Genomic DNA, 21,824 nt, shown 5'->3' with positions numbered 1-21,824 from the left:
GAACGAATGTTCTCTGTTTCTAAGGTCAAAGTGTAATTATTCTTGATCTGCAGAATCAGTCGCAGGTTGGTAGATAACACAGTCGTCTAAAAATAAATAAATACGGCGTGAAATTTGAAAGGGTAAGTTGCTGACGTATGTTAAGAACAGTAAGGGTCTTTAGAGGCACCTGATGATATTGCTCATAAGTTTGAAGTGGCTGTGTGAGCTGAAAGAAACTGGAAACGATTAGCAAGAAAAGACGATTCATGCGAGTACATTGACGTTCAGGTTTACATGATAAAGTTTCATGAACAAAAGATTATGAGGAGGCTTAGCGAATGCTTTCAAGAAGTCAAGAAAAATAGCGTCAGTTTTCGTGTTATTAAGATTGGAATGCCGGCCATAAAGTGACACGGTCCGCTGAATTTTGCATAACGCGCCTTAGCGAAATCCATGCTGTGACGAATGAGCTCGATTCCAAGTATTATGAAATTAGAGAATAACTACTTGTTCGTTGAGTTTTCAGGGTACATTCGTGAAGAATATTGGATGGTATATTCAGGGGAAAATTTTTGTTTTCACCAGATTTTTTTATGGGAACAACCTTGAGCTGTCAACAAGCGGAGCCGTCACGGAGTGTTAAAAATCTGGAGCAATGGAAAAAAAGACCCGAGAAAGTTAAACTGAACGGGTTGGCCTGCCTGCATCAAAAGCTTTACTTTACACTATTTGATAGGCTTGCACTGGAGTGGCGCTTCTGCGGCTGCGGTATTGTAGACTTTATTAGTCCAAACAATGGGCTCCGGAGATCAAAGAGCGTCGTGAATGGTTATCTCAAGAACTCACTGAAATGGAATGGACCCTTTTCATACTTGTGCAGCCGGTTTCATCCGAATAGCATTCCCTCCTTATGGCAGAAAGCCACATTTTCAATTAGTATATGCGCAGGTTATGTTTGTATAAACGAGATTTAATCATAGTTTTGCTGACTTCCTGTGACGCCATCTTTAGGGCAGCGGGCAACGTGAGGAAGCGAACGTACAAAGTTATTAAAGGTGTTCACTGGAGAGGCTGGCAGCTACTGCGGCAGTTCGGGTAAAACGCTTACATAGGGAAAAACAGAATAAAACTAGCTCAAACTCTGGCTTCCCTCAAGGCGGCTCATTTTCTTCCGTTCACTGGGCTTTCAGGAGCTGCATCAACCAGGGAACCCGCAGCAATGGTGCTGACGCATAGAGAAAGAGGAGACTATGAAAAAAGGAAAGGCTTAGCAACTTTTTTCACTCTGGTAGACACATGAAGCCCGCTGAGATCGAAGAAATGGAGGGGCTGAAAAAGCAGAGGCGGAAAGAAATCCAGGGTCATCCTGCACTATCTTAAAGCGTGCATAATCATCATCATTATCATCCTGATTACTCAACTGCAGGGCAAAGGCCTTCCCATATTTCCTTAATCCTGTCCAGCGCAAACTGCGGCCACCGTATCCCCACAAACTTCTTATCATGCGCCCACTTAACTTTCTGGCGCCTCCTGCTACGCTTTCCTCTCTTAGAATCCACTCCGTTGCCATTAAGAACCAACGGTTGTCTTGCCTTCGCATCACATGCCCTGCCAAGGCCCATTTTGAGAAGAAAGACTATAATGGCTCATACTGTCGTCCATTAATAAAGCGTGTCACAGGCGTTTAACTCGGGAACTAAAAAAGATAGAAGAAAACCAAAGGTTGGCTCAGATAGGGGAGGAAAAATGAACATAGAAGCCAATTTTGATGACTGTAGATTAATTAGTTAATTTATTATAGGCAATATTGTTGTGATTGCGTCGAAATTGCGCGGATGTCGATACAGCCAAGGGAATGGCGTGATGTCACATCCATCGGAAGTCGTTACGGCACAGTGAAAGTTGTCACAGAATGGTCGGAAAAACGTCAGATTTGTGTCAAATTAGGTGCAGAAATGTGTAATTAAGCGTAATTAACACTTAAGACCCCCGAAAGATGTATAACTTGGGTATCGATATGGCCACGGGAACTGTGCAACGTCACATCCACCGGAAGTCGTCGCGGCATAGTGCCCTCGGCGTTCGCCTCTCAACATTTTAGTTGCCAGGTGTCCTCGCAAATTTGTTTTTCATGAATTCGGCTAGGATGTCATTAATCCGCATTTGTCCCCTGACCTACTCGGTCCTCTTTCGGTCTTTTGAAGTTACACCTATTATTTTCCTTTCCATAGCTCGCTGTGTTGCTCCTTAACTTAGGCTTAACCCTCTTTGTTAGCCTTCACGTTTCTGCCCCATAGGTGAGTACCGGTGAGATACACCTGTTGTATACTTTTCTCTTGAGCGATATTGGTAAACTGCGATTCATGATCTGAGAGAACTTGTCAAATGCGCTCCACCCCATTCTTATTCTTCTAGTTATTTAACTTTAGAGATCAGGATCAGCGGCCATTACCTGCCCTAAGTAGACGTATTTGCTTACCACTTTCAGCTCCCCGCTACCAGTCGTAAACTGCTGTTCCCTTCCCAGACTTTTGAACTTTACTTTGGGTTTCTGCGTATTAATTTGGCAGAGCTTGGGCAAGTGCGTCGAATTCAGCTGTTCCGCAGACCATGTTGTGGAAACTCCTCACTCGCATCCGCAGTGCAAAGGCGCCTGCGGGCATGAACTTTCGCTGGGCTCCACAACATTGTGATAGCGGAGTTGAGGTCATACAAACGCGAGGGAACGGCTCGTCGAGCTGTTCAGCTGGCTCTTGAGCGCATGAGAACAGCTTCACCTGGACGGGAAGCCTTGGCATTTCGCTCGCAGCATATGCTGCGCATCGAACCAGTTGTGAGAGGGGGTATAAATCAACACCTTTGTCGAGGGTATTACCAGCGAGGCACGGCCATTCCGCTTGTGAGGATAAGCAGCTGGCACGCTGCATAGAAATGTGCTCTGCAGTGCGGTTCAGTTCCTAATTTAAGGCGGATCTTTCCTGAAATAAATAAGTACAACGTAGCCGTAGCAATCAATTGGTAAGGGAGCGTTTGAATACGATACCAGCTTTGGACGCAAGGGGAAAATTTCTGATCATGTAAAAAAAAAAGCGGGAGCAATCGAAAAACGTGGAACTACCACGCAACCGCACAGCGTCTGTGGTGTCGTACTAATAGAATTTTTTGATGTGATCAATTGAAACGACGCTGGCAGGTCAAATAGTTTTTTTTGCACTACAGTTGGCTGGTTGAAAGTTGAAAGTTGAAAGTTTATTGAGGAATTCAATCAAAGTTACAATTGTATACAGCGAGAGGTCCCATGGTACAAGACCGCGGGTGGGACCTTCCAAGAAAATGAATTTCAGTATGCAACAAAATACAAAATACACAACACAGTAATTAGCGACGCACACATTAAATATAGGTACATAGTGTAGTATGAGTTACTGAAATATTTTGAAACATTTGTTTAGCATGCCTGCCTTTTTGCTGGTGGACGTGCCACTTCCCGACTCTGACGAAGTAATGCTTATAGGCTCATGCATGCAATTTTAACCACTGTACACTTCATTTCCTGTGTTATTTCATTGTACGTTCCGCATCGTATCGTAACGGCACTGCGAATGACCGAGCGTGAATTTGGTTAGACTTCTGCCCAGTTTTGAGAGAAAAGTATATATTTGGCACTGTAATTGGAGTATAGTAACTCAGACGAGAATAAATACCACTTTTGATTATATTGGAGCATACCTTGTTGATATAAAATTGTTCTCGAGTGATTCTTTGTCCGAAACGTTTTTATTTTCCTCTGTTGACTGCCACTTCTCATAAAGTTAATGCAACCACGCCAGGAAGTTACGAAAGGGTTACACGCATAGGGCCTTCAGTATATTGATGTCCCGCGTTCTTATACTGTCATGTCCCACGCTTTCCTCCTTATTTGCTTTAAACTCGAGCGGAAGTGGATTCTCTAGAGGGTAGCTTTTAGCCGAAGGCAACTTTAGGAAACCGATGAAGGCATATATGTTCTGTCTAGTAGGCTGCTTATATAACAATTATGTCGAGGGTATTGTGAATACTCGAGAGCCATCGTAATTATTTCAGATTACACTTACCCACAGCTGCAGTCTTCGAGTTCAGCGAGAAAGAAAACGAACAGCCAAACACTGCAGGTGAACCTCTTAAAAACGCATCGGGAATAGAAAGAATACCTAGGCAAGTTGATCGAGCGTGTTGTGGGGCATGATATCAGCTGCATTATTATAATTATGCTGCAGCTACCACATCTGACACTTTTCGAATCCCAATGAATGCGGAATAACGAACTTGGGGCATGCATCAATGGACGGCTGCATTCAGTTATGGGCACGGTATTAACCAGGCGGTTTCTGTTACTGCAAACTCTAGCTCTACGATATTGTGAGAAATGAGATAAGCATATGTACTCGCACATTTGTTAGCATCACAATCGCCAGTGAAGGCAATTGTCGCTGAAAAAAGCTTTGAAACGCCCACCAACTTACACCATGCAGTGCTCAGTGTCCGTATAATATGGGGAACAGTTTTTGTAAGCCGGCTTTTTGTTTATCTTTAGTTTCTCTAGAATAAAATATATTAGCCACCAGTTACATACGCATCATCTGGAGAAAGACCGTCTGATTTATTATTTTAAAAGAATTTTGCGGCTGCTGGAAGGAAGCTGGACGGATGGCTTGCCGAGAAAAGCTCGCTCATAAACAAAAATAATGATGTTCAAAGCTTGTTGTCATACACACCAGCGGTAGGAACGTCACCTGCACGTGCACGGTACCGCACTCATTTAAAAGGTTTTTGCTGCACAGCGGCTGCAGCTGCAGGGAGGGAGGAGGAACGCTTTTCAGCACTTGTAGAGTTATTCAGCGTCAGCACAGTGCAAACGGGATTGCAGCCTAGTCAGCCTAGTCAGAAAGGCAGTTTTCATGCTAGCGTGAAGAGTGTTCTTTTTTTTAAGCGTTGACTAACCCCAGAGGAAGCTTTAAAGCAACAATTTTTGCAAAGATTGCACGTTTACTTATTTATCGAAATATCCACGGCACTACTAACCTGTATTACAATGGGGGTGAAGAACAGAACATAGCTACGTGTAAAAGCTGGTATTAAAAGCTGAAACAAACAATGTGGCAGGGACACATCACGGTAAAGACCAAAAAGATGACAGCAAGATACAAAGGTGATGTAATAATGCGCTTGTCATAAATAAAAAAAAACTTCTGTAGGCAGCTTACTACAATATTTTATAGACCACTGGGACCGATATTTCTCCCGAAAGTCTGCTTTATTCGAGGTTCGCTCCTCAGAAGTACCTAATTTCGAGTAATCATTACGTTTTCTCAGTGCCTTGCGCAACGCGTCTGCAAACTTGCGATACATTGCCTAGCATGTTTCAAGGCCTGGAAACCACCCCTACCAGCCGTGCTCAGTGAAGCTCTAGGTGCAACCTTCGCCCGCAGCAGCACATATGCGTTAAGGCCAAACCTGCGCAAACTGCTCGTAATTCATCGCGTCTGCGGCAGCATGTCAGTCATTCGACTTTCCAGCGTAGAGTGCCACACGTTACCAGACCCAGGGACGCTTTTACGCAACTCGCACCGCGCCGCCTTCAGCCCCGATGGCGACAGTGGAGACCGGCTCAGAGACAAAAAAAAAGATTCAGGAGCGCTCATCCGGTGAGGAGTCTAGTTTCAATCTCGGGTGCGATGTTCTCAAGGAAGGCCAGGGAATGCTGCATCTCTGTAGAGCCTTGGCCTTTCGAACGTGAGACGTTAATGAGCGCGCGCTGTACCAGACGCTCGTTAAGTTTCTCCTGCTTGAGCGCACACTTAACGTGCAACGCCATCACGGGCGGAAACAGAGAGGGAGGAACGGCAACGGTGCGTTCCGAAACGGTCGCATTCTCTCTGCCCGCAAGGCAATTGAAGGCGTCCTTGCCGCTTACCCTTGGACGCTTAATTAACCTGCGAGGACGCGCAAATGCATCGGTGCTGTTTGTCTTTGTGCCTTTAAGAGGCTGTTGAGTTTGCTCCATTCGACCACTATTTTACTGTGCGGAATTTTCGCCTGAACTCTAAGCTTTCTGGGCTCTCTGTGCGTCAGGAAGCCATTAAGATCGAAAGGGTCCCTCTGAAGGGGCTCTTGAAAAGGGGAAATTACCATATTGGTTCGGTACTCCGCAGTGAATTCTCTTTGTGAAAACATGATTGCATCTTCAATGAATTCGCTCAAGTAGCGAACTTTGCAGACTTCTGAACTGCTTGGGTGCTTTTTGGAATTACTGAAAGGAGGAATGAAAAACATGTGCGCCGTTTGACGTGTCCAAATGAGCTAGGTGGGAAATTGCAGCCCACGCAGGGTTCTAAAGCGTGCTCTTGATTTGTATAGTTAATGATGGAACCGCAATATTGAATCCTCAGGTTTTATTTTTAACTCTTCCTAAGAGGCACGAAAGAGAATACTTAAAACCGAAGGTGCTCATTGCAAGCGCGTTTCACGTGGCGTGCTTTAATGTTTGCGTTCGTCTAGAGCCGAAAACTTGTGTTTACACTTGCTCCCGATACTGAAACCTCATGGCACTAATACATAATACACTACTGAATATACTATAGATTTATTGATTGAAACACGTCCGATGTCTGAATGAAAATATGTGTCGCTATATAAACCATGATGGTTCGTGAGGTGGCGGCAGACGCGTGCTACATTAATGGCACAATGCTAAATGGCAAATGACCAACGTCAAAAAATAGTATGGTTCTAACGTCGTTAAAGTAAGTAGGACGTGTGAAAGCACTTGAGTCAACACAACTTCAAGAGCAACGCTACGCATTATCTTATCGTCAGCCGCTTTCAGCAGCCGCCCGTGGAAAGGGAGGGAGGGGGGAAGGGGGGGGGACAGAGGGAGGGGGGAGGCAGGGGAAGTTCAAAATTGTCTGTCATTGTGCATTTTGAGACGACTAATAAAATTCTTGCCGTTTTAAGCGCACAAGAAGAAATGATTACACTAACTTTGTCTAACGCAATCGACTTAAACACTCGGACTTCAAAGGTTTGCCGTTATAGCTAGGATTATTAGAAATCTTCGCACTTTTCACGTGTCAAAGCTATCTTAAGCCAAGGTTTTATAAAACTAAAAGGACGCTTAAGCTTCGCGTTAAGAGTAGACGTGATAGCGCCTTCGGCTCCTGTTGTTATTTTTTATTCCATTGCTTTCTCAATTCTCACTGTTACCAAGCCACAACCACATTACCGATCACAGCTATCGAGTACAATCAAGTATACCGACCAGATTACCGAATGCAATCACCAAACACAATTATAGATTAACAATCACCAATCACTATTTAGGTTACGCTGCACGACATACTACGCCTCTAGATAGCGATGCACATTCACACCATTTCTTTCAGTACAATGCAGCACCATAACACCGCCTTTTCATTCCTCGCAATTTCTGGCGCGTAATTAGCAGAATAATATTTGGTGTTATTTTTTAATTCCTGTAACATCAGTACACATTCGAAACACACGTTACTACGTCATAAACACCACAATGCGTTCACCGGGTTCCCCTCTAACACGCTTGAACCAACGACCTTTAAGCCCCTCTTGAGTCCCATTCTACTTAAAATTTTAACCGTTTGTTTAGATATCGCAGCTCTGCCGCAGAAGTTTACAAAGAGCCATACTGTATTGATACCAAAGAACACTGATAAAGAAAATTGCCATATGTGGTGAGCTATAGTCCCATTATGCTATCTAATGTGGACTGAAAGATTCTTGCAAAAGTATTCGCGAATCGGTTACTGTCTAAAGTGTCGACCATCAATGGACCTCATCAGACATGTTGTTTGAGGAGCCGTTCCATTCAAACTAAACAATTTGCTTGAGCAGTATACAGTTCTGCAGCAACTCTAAGGAGCAGCTGGCAATGCGTATAATTGCCCTTGCGAAGGTCTTTGATCGTGCCTGGCACAATATTCTGTTCTCACTCTTACGGCACGTTAATTTTAGTTGTTTACTAGGGAATATGTTTGCTACAGTAATTTCTCCACCAGCTTGATTGCGAAGGGCTATCTTTCACAACCCGTGTCCATCTCTTCGTCCGTGAAACAGGGATGTCCATTACCGCCACTTCTGTTTGCACTCTTCTTGCAGCCGCTATGTATGAGCATTTTACGGTTTATAGTTTATTGGAGTTTAACGTTCAAAAGCGACTCAGGCTATGAGGGACGCCGTAGTGAAGGGCTCCGAAAATTTCGACCACCTGTGGTTCTTTAGCGTTCACTGACATCGCACAGTACACGGGCCTCGAGAATTTCGCCTCCATCGAAATTCGACCACCATGGTAGTGCCATTGCTCGTTTCCGTATAGTAGATAGTAAGTTCAAAGTATTAGCTTATGCAGATAATCTGGCTATTTTCTGCGCTGACAAGCCTATCGCGGATGAAGTTGTTCACTTAACTAAGCAGTTTGGCACAGGTTCTAGTGCCCATATGAACCGTTACAAGAGTTGCACTCTATGGTTTATGTAGTGGGAATCTACAAGCGGAATATGCTGACGTTGCGTAGACATGTGTACTGCCCAAATACATTGGTGTACCATTATGCTCGTACAGACGCAGTAAAAACTATTGGAAATATTGCGCATTTGCCGACGAATTTTTCTTTAACTACAAAGTTTCTGAGAAAGCGTTATAGCTTTATCTATAGCCGTATGGCAGCTCTAGGGTGGATGTCAATAAGAAATTATTTCCTTATTACAAATCTACGCCACGTTGAGGGATTACCCTAAACATTTGACGAGCGCTATGCTCAGCCATTTGTCCCTCTTGGTTTGTCAAATATTCGGCAGGGCAACCGCATTTAACTTGTTTCCGGGAAGAAAAATTTATTATGTTTGCAGATTAGTCACTGCGCCAGGACTTTTATTTATCTTTCATAGGGCTTTTGCAACTTTTGTGTAGGGTTCTTCCATGATACCAATGTGACGTGATTACCTTTTCCGACATGTCAGTGCGGGTGGGCCAGTTTTAGACCACGTTTATATGCTAGAGATTATTGCCTGCTATTTGTTATTTCATGACACTTTCCACCCAATACTTCAAGCGTTTTTGCAGACTGATTTAGTTAATTTTTAGCCCATATTGACTGTGTCCTCTAACTTCGCTGACCGTCCTTGTTTATGGGGGTCCATGCATAAGGTGTATTTTGCGGTACGTTTCCTGTCAGTCCGGTCTTCAACAGAGTTCTTGTTTTCAGTGTCCCGAAAACGCTCGTACAAAAAGGCTTCATTTCAGTGCTCTTACCTCTTTTTATTTACTTGATTTGTACTATTGTATTGTAACGTACTGTTGTAATAGGTAGTTAGAATTGCCAGGACATGATGCTCTTACGCCGGGGCGGAAAATGTAACTTTCACCTTGCACTTACTTTCACCTTGCAGAAAGACTTCCATTAAGACGCCGCAGTGATTCAGTTAATATGGTGCTCGGCTTCTTTCCCGAAAGACGCAGGGGAGATCCCCACCGCGGCAGTCGAATCTCGATGGAAGCGAAATGCTAGGGGCCCATGTACTGTGCGATATCAGTGCACGTTAAAGAATCCCACGTGGTTGAGATTTCCGGAGTCCTTCACTACGGCATCCCTCATAGACTAGTCGCTTTGGGATGAACACCCATAAACCATGACTTCCTTTTACAAGTTAAATACGGAAACATTGCCCCGTGAAGACTTGCCTTCAGAAAAAGGGCATTTGCGTGCCATCTGTGAACTGCTGCCTGTGGGATATTCCTGAATGAACTGAACATTCCTTTATCAATTGTAAGGAAGCAATTCTGTTCTGGGATGTCTTAACGGCCCTTGAAAAAATACTTTTTTCAACAGCGCATGCTACACAAGGACACAAGACGAGGAAACACACACACAGCGCTGAACTGCAACTTTATTTGAGAAAAGGCGCCAACCCCTACATATACGTGTGTGTGTTTCCTCGTCTTGTGTCCTTGTGTAGCATGCGCTGTTGAAAAAAGTATTATGAATAACCAACTAGTCCGTGAGCTCACCCCGGCCCTTGAAAAGGCGGATTTATTTGACTTCCCATAGCATTAGATACCTCACTGCAGTGAAATATGTTCATAAACCTCTTTATATGTTTTTTTTTTCTGATTGGACAACACAGTTTATAGAAAACTAGAATGATGGACCGGCACTGTGAATCAGTTGTTTCTATAAAATCTATTTTCTGCCAAATGATTGTTCAACTGAGAGAAGTGCATGAACAAATCGGCTGTGATCTGGAGTGGTATTTTCTCTTCCTCAAGTGCGCAGGCTTACCTCTCTTACTCTGGAATACTGGCATTGCTCAAGATCGCGTCAGTATGAAACATAAGGCCATTCAAGTGGGACCAGTGGGTGGTACCATTTTGTACACAGATTGTGGACCACCTAAGTGGCGTAGAATGTTCAGAATGGCACCAAACTATTCAGCGCGTTGCGAAGCATACGAATACTAGTCGAATCAAAGCGTAGCATATCACAGGATTCGCACCGATGACCTTTGGTTCCTCAAACCATGGCGTCTTGAGATTTCGAACGTCCATTACGGCCAAAATAATTGGCGTAGCACATTGGAAGTGGTGTCAAACGATTTGCCTTCTTGCGCTGTATACGTTGGCATTAAAAAAGTACATATCCGGATATAACGAACAATTTTACCGGATATAGCGAAGATGGCAAATGACGCAACATTCGTTCGATACTTTTAATGCTCGATATTCATAACCTGCCTCAACTTTCGCTTTTTTTTAGATGTCTTTAGTGTTGTTTCCTAAAACTTTTGAAAACAGTTCATGTAACTATACCATGTTTTCATACAACAAACACAGCGTGAAAAAAAGACCCTTCGCGGCCTTTGCATTACACGCAAGCCTGGCACGCAGAGGGTGTGGGGTCGTACCCCAGTAACGGCTGATTTCTTTTTTCATTTCAAACTTCTGCTATTTTTTCTGACAGGTGCAGGACTATGGCCGACGCCGGATTTTTAGCAGAACGTGGTCCTTAAGCTTTCGCGTAAGATATGTCGGAGCCCAATATGATAACGAACTTCATATCCGTTGTTTCCCACTGCAGTTAGAGTAAGTTACAGAATCTTTATATTTTGTTGAATTGAGTACTTCTTTGCGTTTCGGCTGAAGCAGAATGCCTAAGAAGTTAATTTTATTGCGAAAGCAATACTACTTGCACTTTCACGCCTCTGCCGTGCCGCGGCGGTGACCACCATCGTGCCGCGGCGGTGACCACCATCGTGCCGCGGCGGTGACTACCAAAGCAATACTACTTGCACTTTCACGCCTTTGCCGTGCCGCGGCGGTGACTACCATCGTGCCGCGGCGGTGACCGCCATTGACCTTCATTTGACCTTGATTGCATTAGATTGGATTGGATTGGATTAGATTAGATTGGATTGGCCTGTACTGGACTGGACTGGATTGGATTGTATTAGATTAGATTAGATTACATTAGATTACATTAGATTAGAGTAGATTACATTAGATTGGATTGGAGTGGTTTGAAGTTGACTGAATTGGATTGGATTGCATTGGAATGGATTGGATTGGATGGGATTTGTTTGGATTGGATTGGATTGGATTGTATAACCAATGCATCACCACAAATCTAACCACAAGCACCACCACCAGCTACACTACCAGCTGTACCATGGCGTAGGTACGGATATTGCTTTCGCAATTACCGGGCTTAACCAAGCTAAGCCACAGCGAATTTTTTTATTATTTACTTAATCATGCACTTCAACAAAATACAAACATCTCCGATTTGCTATACAGAGTGGTCAATAGCATGGCTGGAGCGCCGCTCACATACCGGGGACCGGTATATTTTTAAACCAGGACCGAAGTTAGCTGGAACACATGGTATTACAAAAACATCCTCCCTCGACCTTGCGTGATTGCCGGCGGAAGGGTCACATGGCGCTTCCCTCGCAGTACTTCGAGAAGGTGACGATCCTGTTCAGCGACGTGGTGTCCTTCACCGAGATCTGCAGCCGCATCACGCCCATGGAGGTGGTCTCCATGCTCAACTCCATGTACTCACTCTTCGACGAACTCACCGAGAAGCATGGCGTCTACAAAGTAAGCGTGCGCTGTGCACCACTGCTGCTGTGCAGACTAGCAGAGAAGTGATGATTTATGGATAGTTTTATTTAGCAGCGTCTTATATTTCTCTAGGAATAACCGCCAGCACAGGGAGCGCGTACGCCGCACAAGATGTAGGTGCCAAATGTTGTATATACGAAGAGACTAACTGCGGGCTTTTCTACAAAAATGAGGAGCACATTCTTATGGCGCAGCTTTCTAAAGAGAGGTCTATTCCGAGAATAGTTTGATGCGATAACATTGAAAATCTCGTGGAGAAAAAAGTCTGGCGTCTGTCATAAAATTCTCCCAATGACTTGGCAGAAATGGCGTAACCAGAACGAACGTTACGTTTGTAATGCTGACGGATTACCAACACGTAAGGTAATTAGGTGCTTCTGAATTGTTCTACGTGTTGCGCGCGTTATTCTGAAAACGTTCCGGCGCCCTGGGAGTGACTGCGGCTACATCACATTGGCAAACCATGCCGAAAGTATACAAAGAAACGTTGCGATGCTTCGAATTCATAGCGTTCCTGGTGTCTTTTCTTCCACGGTGTAAATGGGTGGCCAGCTTGTGTCAAAAGTTTAGAGCCCAGGGAGTTCGTTTCTAAGCCATTCAGTGGTTATCTTACAGCATCCATAGAATACTTACCTTAGGAGCAGAATCCCTCGTACCTTCAAGAGATTTGGAACGCTGGTGATGCATAATAGGCCACACGGCGTGGCCCAGAAGAAAAATTCCTTGGCCGCTATACTTTGGAGGAAGGGTGTACGCTACCCGACGTAGCCTCGCCAGTAGAGGCAATAAATGGGGACGGCGTTCGACTGCTGCCTCGTGCAAGGCAACGCTGGTATGGATCGGAAAATTCAATGCGTACAGCTACCCCACGGCCGCAGAATTTAAGGTCACGCTCTTGTAATTGAGCCATAAACGCTCGGCCGTGAGGGGGAGCCCTTCAGCAGGCTTTTTTTACAGCAAGCGTACCCAGAAGCCCTATTGTTAAGCTCCCGTTTACACGCTTACATTTGTTTGACGCCCTTTTTAAGTCCCTAGCCAGAGCGGCGAAATAAATAAATAGCAAAATGAACATTTAAAGGTCTTTTGAGTATGACAAAATGATCACTTATTTTCTTCCCGGCTAACCTCGATGCACATAATAACAGTGCCTGGTATACACAAAATTCAATGAACACAAATTTGCGAAAGCGTTGTACGGAAGAGCATGTAGAGAACAGTAACAACGACCGATTCGACGACTCAGCCTTACTTGAAAGATGAAGCTGGGCTATCGACCACGTTTGCTTTATACGCTTAAATGGCTGGCTATATCAGGTCCGTTATTTCCCCCTTCAGGTGGAGACGATCGGCGACGCATACATGGTGGTGTCCGGAGCGCCCGAACCGGAGCCCAACCATTCGGAGAAGGTGTGCGAGATGAGTCTCGCTATGGTCAAGGTCATCGGGGACCTCAAGGACCCGTCCACGGGAAAGAGCCTCAAGATACGCGTCGGTACGTTGCCCTCGCCTGATGTCCGCGCCTCTGGAGGCAGGCTACGTGTCGGTCTAGAAGGTTTGCTATGCGCAACAACTACCATGGGGACTAACTTCGCTCCATTTCACAGATCACTTAGTGAAGTGAAGTTTGGGATTACAAACGTTTCAGCCTCCCTCGCCCGCTGAGGACGGTAGTACTCTACTGAAACGTCCCCTATCTATCACATGAGCGAACTACTACGGAGTAAGGTGTGAGAAATATACGCGAAACGTACGCTTTCCACTTATTTACAGTGTGGCGTCTACATTGTTTTCATGTGGCATGTATGGCGTCACTCTGAGCCGTTCTGTAGCCGTACTTCAGCGTTGGCGTTGCCTGTATATAGGTCACGTGCACTTGTAAAGGTTTCAAAATGAGCACACGCCAAGCGCTCAGAAATATGAAAATCGTCGCTTGAGGCGCACTTCCAAGGTTGCACGGATCCGCGTATATAAAGTTCTCCGTTTCCTCACCCCCTGCAACAGCCATTTGGTAAAAAGGGCATATTCTCGTGAACTCGTTCACTCTGACGCCGCTCGGTAGTATTATTATCGGCAGGCAGTGCACACGGAAAATTTTTATTACGCACATTGTAGTGAAGCTCACCCACTTTAATGTGTCATTACTGCCGTTGCTGTTAACGGAACAATAAATAGCCGTAAAATAGAAACCAGGGAAAATAAAGACCACAAAACAAGTAAACTTATCAAGGCAGGGTGAGGAGGCGTTGGCCGGCACAAAACAGGGCTAAATTATGTCCTGTTGGGAGGCATTAATTAATTAACTGCAGTGGGCGCAACCGGGGCTACAGTTGATGCTGTTGCTAATTATGATCAATTTAAAGGCAGAATCTGGAGAAGCATCAAAACCGTATTTGCTGTGTGGCTGAGAAACATGCAGAAAACCGAAGTAATGTTCAACAGCCTAGCAAGAGAACAGCAGTTCGCCGTTGGTAGCCAGGTGCTGGAAGTAGTAAGAGAATATGTCTATTTAGGGCAGGTAGTGACACCTGATCCAGATCATGAGAGGGAAATAACTAGAAGAATAAGAATGGGGTGGAGCGCATATGGCAGGTTATCTCAGATCATGAATAGCAGTTTACCAATATCCCTCAAGAGAAAAGTATACAACAGGTGTATCTTACCGATACTGACCTACGGGGCAGAAACGTGGAGGCTAACAAAGAGGGTTCAGCTTAAGGTAAGGACAACGCAGCGAGCTATGAAAAGAAAAATGATCGGTGTAATGTTAAGAGATCGGAAGCGGGCGGAGTGGTTGAGTGAACAAACGCGCGTTAATGATATTCTAGTTGAAATCAAGAGGAAGAAGTGGGCTTGGGCAGGGCATGTAATGCGAAGGCAAGATAACCGCTGGTCCTTAAGAGTAACGGAGTGGATTCCAAGAGAAGGCAAACGTAGGGCGGATGAGATTACGAAATTTGCGGGAATATGGTGGCCGCGGCTGGCGAAGGACAGGGTTAATTGGAGAGACATGGGAGAGGCATTTGCCATGCAGTGGGAGTAGTCAGGCTGATGATGATGATGATGAGCAGTCGGTATTAGCAGGGATGGGGCGTGTAGCATTCTCTCGGGAAAAAAGAAAATTGAGGTTTTCCACACGAGGCGCGAGGCAAGAAATTGGCGTTCACCAGCGGCGTATGTGCATCCAGGCGTCCATTCTGGAGCCGTGGTGGCCGGCGTGGTGGGCCTGAAGATGCCGCGGTACTGCCTCTTCGGCGACTCTGTCAACACGGCATCGCGAATGGAAAGCACCAGTGAGGTGAGAGTGCTTTTCATTGACGACACCAGTTGAGACTTCAGTTGGAGCCCGAAAATCAGTTGTCATTTGAAGCGCAGCTATGAGGAGAGGGAAGGAGCTGGGGCACTTAAAGGAGTATAGACTCCTCATTTTGGTGCCATGTTTTCTCCTCTACTATGATGCGGAAGACACTACTGTGAATGAATTTCCATGCGGTATTCGTCTGCGACCGCTAAATAAATTATAATTAAATTTTCTTTTCATTCTGTTTCAGTTCCCGTTTCAGCCGAACGATGCTGTTTCAGTGAACGATGGTTGTGACGTCAAAGTGAGGTTATATGTCACGTGTAACATGCAAAAACTGCGATATAATCGCTGCTTCATCGTTTTAATTCACTACAGTGCTAAAGCCAGCCTTCCGCAAGAGCCGGAATGACAACTAACGTAGAAGCAGCAACTGCGAACGTGGCGAAAGATACCTGTTAATGTTCTGGCTAAATATTTTTAGAAGAATCGGCGTGCACGCTTGTACGGTTCTAATCAACAAAATATACACTTGACCGATGTCTTTAAAAAAAGTGTAAAAATTGTAAAGACGTGTCAATAGGGCGCTATCACTCCTGACACTTTCTATATAGCCCTCTCGCGTGCAGAGAGACAAATGATACTTTTTTGCCGTCATTGTGATAATTAAGTGAAGCTAACATGCGGTCATTATTCTGTTTATTTCAGCTCATTTCTTCCTTTAAAATAAAAGTGGAAATCGAGGCAAAAGGCATGAAACCGGACGAGCCCTCGTCTGCTATCCGAAGTTCAAAGCAGACAGAGCGTTCAAATGCCTTCACAGGGAATCCTAACATTACGAACATAGGGCGAAATAACATAAGCCACAGGTTACCACGCAATACAGAGTGCAAACAAATGCATGATTGAATCCGCGGCAACAGCTGGTAAGGGGAGCAAATGTGTGTATCTGGATGAGGCAAAGTGTTTGAAACAGATAACAATATGCTAGGGCCCGGAGGCGTAGCAAGAGGGGGGGGGGGGGGGGGTGTTTCGGTTTGAGGACACCCCCGACATTTTGTGAGCGCTGCGTCCCCCCCCCCCCCTGCCTTTTGGCCTTTTCGATAAGATTGATTCTCGACAAGATTGACGTACGCTGCCGCGGCTCTATTAAAAGAAGCGGAACTTATTGAAGAAAACAGTTACGCTTTTTCGCTGTCTCACGACGTATGCCACTCCTTTTGATTGTAGGCCCAGTTCACCCAATTAAGAATATCTTTTCAACTCAGGCTACTTTTTCATCCTTCGTATTATCCTGAAATGATCGCGACAATAAAAAGTGTTCTTTTATTTTTAAAGTGCCTCTGCGATTGGGCGTGGGGGCAGGTTCACATGCATAGGGTAGAAGTTATGAGCAATGCCATTCGTCCTCAGTTACTGGCTTTGTTGTAGAGGAGAAGCTTTTGTGTTTTATATTATGCGAAAATATTGTAAATAGTCGCGATTTTTCTCACCATTGCGTTTTGTGAGAACATAAATTTTCTGCACCAGTCTAGTCCTCGGTCTCCTGTGTGTGCTCGTATTTTTATGCAGAGCTCACAGGGAACGAAACAACTAACCCTTTCGGCTTTATTAAAGCAGAAAAATGGCTGAGATACTGTTTCGGCGCAGACTCTCTTAATTTATTTACCGGTGGCGTATAAAACCCCCTGAAAATTATATCTGGCTACACCACTGAGGACCGGAAAAAGCCTTGAAGACTATTTATTACCATATTAGTAAGAGTGTAGCTATATGCATAAAACAATTTGAAGGGCTTAAATGGCAACATAAAATCGGTGTAGGGTTCATGATGAGTAAGTAGCTTGTTTGTAATAAGAAATATTCTGTTTGGATTAAAAGTTCTTATTATTCTTGTTTTATGTGAATGCGATCGAGGGTTATACTGTAGAAATATATCTGCATTATTATTGAAAATGTATTTTTGTTAATTGCGTCACTTTGAACTAATGCACCTTAATTGTTCGCTGGAAATAAATGATATTTGGAAAGGGGGCTGAGTTGGCAGTTCACGTATACTACTTTTATAAATGTGAAATAGATATTGAATGCGTTTTTGCAGCACATGTGACCCGTGGCAATTTCCCTCCGTCGTAACGCCCCACGCTGTTTTTTCATAAAGTAGTAGTGAGTAAAATAATGCATATTTCGAACTTTTTTCTTCGGCCAAAGAGCAGTACGTAGTCTTATACGGGTAGGGCAGCCCATTAAACCTTAAACTAGCTCTGGATACCAACGCCGCTTCCTACAAGGCAGACACGACCCACTCATTCGCTTTCTTTAACGCCCTACATCGCAAGGACAAACGCATTCCAATACAACCTTTTTCTTCGAACTGTAACTGACTGGAACAACTTTCCAGATAATTTTCTTTTATCTATGAGTATGATTGAGACACATATATTAAGGCGGAAGCCTTTAATGCCTCATCGTCGTAAGTAGGAGTTGTCGACAGAAATATCACGCCTTTCAATTGGTCGAAATGGTCGTGACGTCCCAGTGCGCGAATATCAAACAGGGCCAGTTGTACTTTGGCTAGTAACCCTGCAACCAATTAACGGGATGGTATAGTGATGCTCCACGTGAAATAATAAATAAAACAAAGTAGGAAATTGGTCGAGTTGGGGAATCGAAGAAGGGTCTCCGGAGTGCTAGACGAGCACTCTAACCGCTCCGCCGTGCCAGCTCGATGGTTTGAATGAACAAAGGCACGTCTAGTGAATACGGTGTCTTCGTTCACTCCCATCTTCCTCCCTTTCCTTACTGCAAGGTTCAGGTGTCCACCTAGATATGCGAGACAGATAAATTTCCTTTCTTCAAAAACCAAGATACCGACGAGCAAGGCGTATACAGCCTAACGGGCGATGGCGTTCTGTGGACTCTCTGACGCTGTCTCGTTCCACTCTTAGAGGCGTAGCTTAACATCTTAACCACACATCAGTGACACAAGCAGCAACACCGCGCTTAAGGCTTTCGCCTCACCGCACTTTAGGTCAACAAAGCGCCCTCCCTTGAATTTTCCAGAGATTAACTCCAGGGTTTAATGGCCAAAACATGTTTGCATTTTGTTATTTTTTGTGCATGTGTTTCACGCCTGTATGTTACTGTCTATGCTTAATTCTGCTCCTACGATATTCCACTTCCTGTGCAACGATTTTCGTACTTTTATTTAATAAATGCTTTCTATAAAACAGTTCTCTTTTTACGTTTCATGTATGCCCCTCCAACTTGGGCTCCCGCCTGCAGTATTTCGTAAATAATTAAGTGAAATAAACAGGGCGGGAAATATCGATTGAAAGACGATTAACATGTGGAGTTCAGAAAATCTTCACTAAAACAGAAATCTAAACTTTTTTGAGTGAATGCCTATTCAATACATTATATTCTGAATTTCAGTGTGTCCCTTTCTTTAGAAACCGTCTTAGCGGTTGGAAAAAAAGTGAGCATTGCTTTGTGCGTGCTAAGTTGCGCACAATTGTTCTGATGCCCAATACACTGCTAAGATTCGTAAAGATTTGCTGCCGTTTTAACATCGCGCACGTATTTAACTCTAAAACAAAACAAGCGTAATCAGAAAGAATTGTTATATTAGATATATATTTAATTTTCGCAGTCATTCATGAAAGAGAAAAGAGTGTTAGGCGCTACGCGTGAAAGTTTAGTAGCTTGCGCTCCTTATGGCAATTGTGCACAACTTAATTGAGAATTGGCGCCTCCACTATAACCAGCGACGCTGGCATCGAGGCACCCTACGATCACGTGGTCTGGCTAAGCTCTGCTCTACGCGACAAATTGTGCGATCGCTTTGAACGAGTTCTCATGTCTTCTTTTTCTCTTTTTATCTGCAGGCACTACGAGTACACATCAGTCAAAAGACGAAAGACCTTTTGGACGAATCCAAGTGGGTAATTCAGGAGCGCGGAACTGTAGAAGTGAAGGTACGTCCGGCTGGCAGTGAGCGCTGTTGCATAACTATTATCTCGCTTTGATATCGACAGCCAAGTGGTTACCAGTAAAAATTTTAAGGATAAAATGCTAATGGCTTTCATTCTCAGCATGCCCCGTCTAACACTGCCCGAAAACTGCGGCAATATTTGCCTCGCAATCAACGAAAGAAATTACCGTCATATATGCTTCTACTGCCAATATTTTATCGAAACACCCCGAAATCGTCTCCTGCAACTTTCGACTGCAAATAAATTCTTTAGAACGTTTTGAACATCTAATAGGGATATTATAAATATTTCAAACAGCGCCCACCATCACATCCTGAGGTGATTACTGGAAAAGATTACGACAATGGTCCTGCAAAGATCATACGCATTCTCACCATGGTAGTACTGATTTATGGCAGGTTTGAAGGCATATCGTTTTCATGAACCATCAGCACGAAGTACGGGGCTAATGAAGTAGTACACCCTTAAAAGTAACCCTAATTTCATTTCATAAAAAAATGTTATTCGCTACTTGCATGTTCCCTTTCATTTATTTCATGCGCTCATGAGGACATGACAGTGCCCTGCGTATGGTTGACAGTTGTCATCAAGGCCCACGTGATCCACAAAGAGTGTTTCAAGTAGAAAAAGTAAATTATGTGAAGAAAGAACGGCATATGCCATCAAAATAACGCTCAGAGGTTATTGCTGGCGACCACTTAATAAAAGCAATTACACTTTACTTCATCTGGAACAAAACATACTTTTTTGTTAATTATTCCATGTTCCTGGAGTAGGCGGTGCAGAAAAAAATTATTTGGGAAGTTGTGCAGCATGAAAAGTAAAACCGGACAATTGTCGTGAACGCTAAGTTACATTGAAATATAAACAGCGCTACATTTGGTCGCTGGTCGAACACATTTTTAGAAAAACAGCACCCGTTCTGTCATGTCTATCTGTCTTTTCGTCTAAAAATGCAGCGCTGCTTAACCTTCAAGAACAGAAAATGCATGAGAAACTAGCCCTACAACGTGTTTTATTAAGCGAAATAGGTTACATGCAGCGCTTGTTTTCTCCTGCTGCGAAAAAAAAACAAAAACGGGCGATATCTCTGACAACGGGTAGGCTGTGGGCGCTGGGTAGCTTCCAGAACCAGTGCGCACTGTCTCACTGGCCAGTAAGAGAGCGCTGCAAGCACGAGTTGTTCAGGACCCGCAGCCCTCTCGCGAACGTTTCAGATACTGTGGGGTGCATTGAAAGCGAAAAAAATCGCCATTGGGAAAAGTACGGTACTTGTTACTTTTGACGACATCTGCAACCTATATTTGGAAACAGTAACAAATGAGTAATAAGGGAATAATTACTCATTGGCATCCACGCAAGCGCAGCCATACGGCTACAAAGGAAAGCTATACAGCTTTCTCAGAAACTTCGTAGTTAAAAAAAAATTCGTCCTGGTTCGGGGTACAAACCCGCGACCACCGCTTCACCGGAGCAGTCGCTCTACCAATTGAGCTAACCGGGACGGCAAGCTTATGGTAGGGCGAGAGCGAATTGATCAGTAACTCGAAGTGAGAAGTGTTTTGGTCAAAAGTTTTAGGGTAATCCCCCAAGGTGGAGTAGATTTGTAATAAGGGAGTAATCACTCATTGGCATCCACCCATGCGCAGCCATACGGCTACAAAGAAAACCTATACAGCTTTTTCAGAAACTTCGTAGTTAAAGAAAAATTCATCCTAGCCCGGGGTGCCTACTCCACCTTGGGGTATTCCCCTAAAACATTTTACCAGTAACAAATTAGTTTCGGTACTTTCATTAGCCAGTCGGCATTAAATGCAGGCAATTAGCTCCATATAAGCGAATTGAAAGCATTCGTATTCGCCGACCGCGAAAAAATGCATCTTTAGTGTTTTATTTTCCTTTTACACCTTCCACTTTTTTAAAAAGATTGGAAAGTTTACACACCCTAGTTAGATCACTCTCATAATTTCTTCCGACTAGGTGGGTTATCTTAGTGGTGGTTTGGAAACCTAATGGAAATTAAAACGGAGTTCAGCAAAAAGCCCTTTAGTTATCCTAATTTTATTTCAGGCTTATTAGATCAGTGAGAACAAGACACCTTGAATAATGTTTGCTACGAAACGATGATTGAAAGTGTGGGCTTATAATATCTGTCAAGCTTCCGTAGGTTAGCAGACACAGGCTTCGCTAGTGAGCTGAGGCTTCGCTAGTGAGCTGAGGCGTCGCTTACTGCCGTTGATATGCAATTATATTTTTTTCGCAGTGTACTTAACCTTGACCAGTAGTACTCATTTTCCAGCAGTCACTCGATACGACATGTGTGCCGGAAGATTGGATGTCTGCTTATGTAATCCCTGTAT

At 44.1% G+C, this 21,824-nt stretch overlaps 1 protein-coding gene across 1 annotated transcript in view; it reads left to right on the top strand.

Annotated features, from left to right (window-relative positions):
• The window catches only part of LOC149370275 (soluble guanylate cyclase 88E-like), a 206,263-nt gene that overhangs the window by 174,075 nt on the left and 10,364 nt on the right, over positions 1-21,824 (top strand). The window contains exons 10-13 of the mRNA XM_089561069.1: positions 12,001-12,147; positions 13,507-13,663; positions 15,357-15,466; positions 19,357-19,446. Coding sequence (XP_089417195.1) covers positions 12,001-12,147; positions 13,507-13,663; positions 15,357-15,466; positions 19,357-19,446 — 504 coding nt within the window. The remainder of the gene's footprint in view (positions 1-12,000; positions 12,148-13,506; positions 13,664-15,356; positions 15,467-19,356; positions 19,447-21,824) is intronic.

This window comes from Amblyomma mixtum, chromosome 1 (genome assembly GCF_055824585.1).
Source record: "Amblyomma mixtum isolate Tamu chromosome 1, ASM5582458v1, whole genome shotgun sequence".
NCBI classification, from domain to species: Eukaryota; Metazoa; Arthropoda; class Arachnida; order Ixodida; family Ixodidae; genus Amblyomma; species Amblyomma mixtum.
The sequence above is the reverse complement of the archived record's forward strand: the minus strand, read 5'-3'. Positions and strand labels throughout refer to the sequence as shown.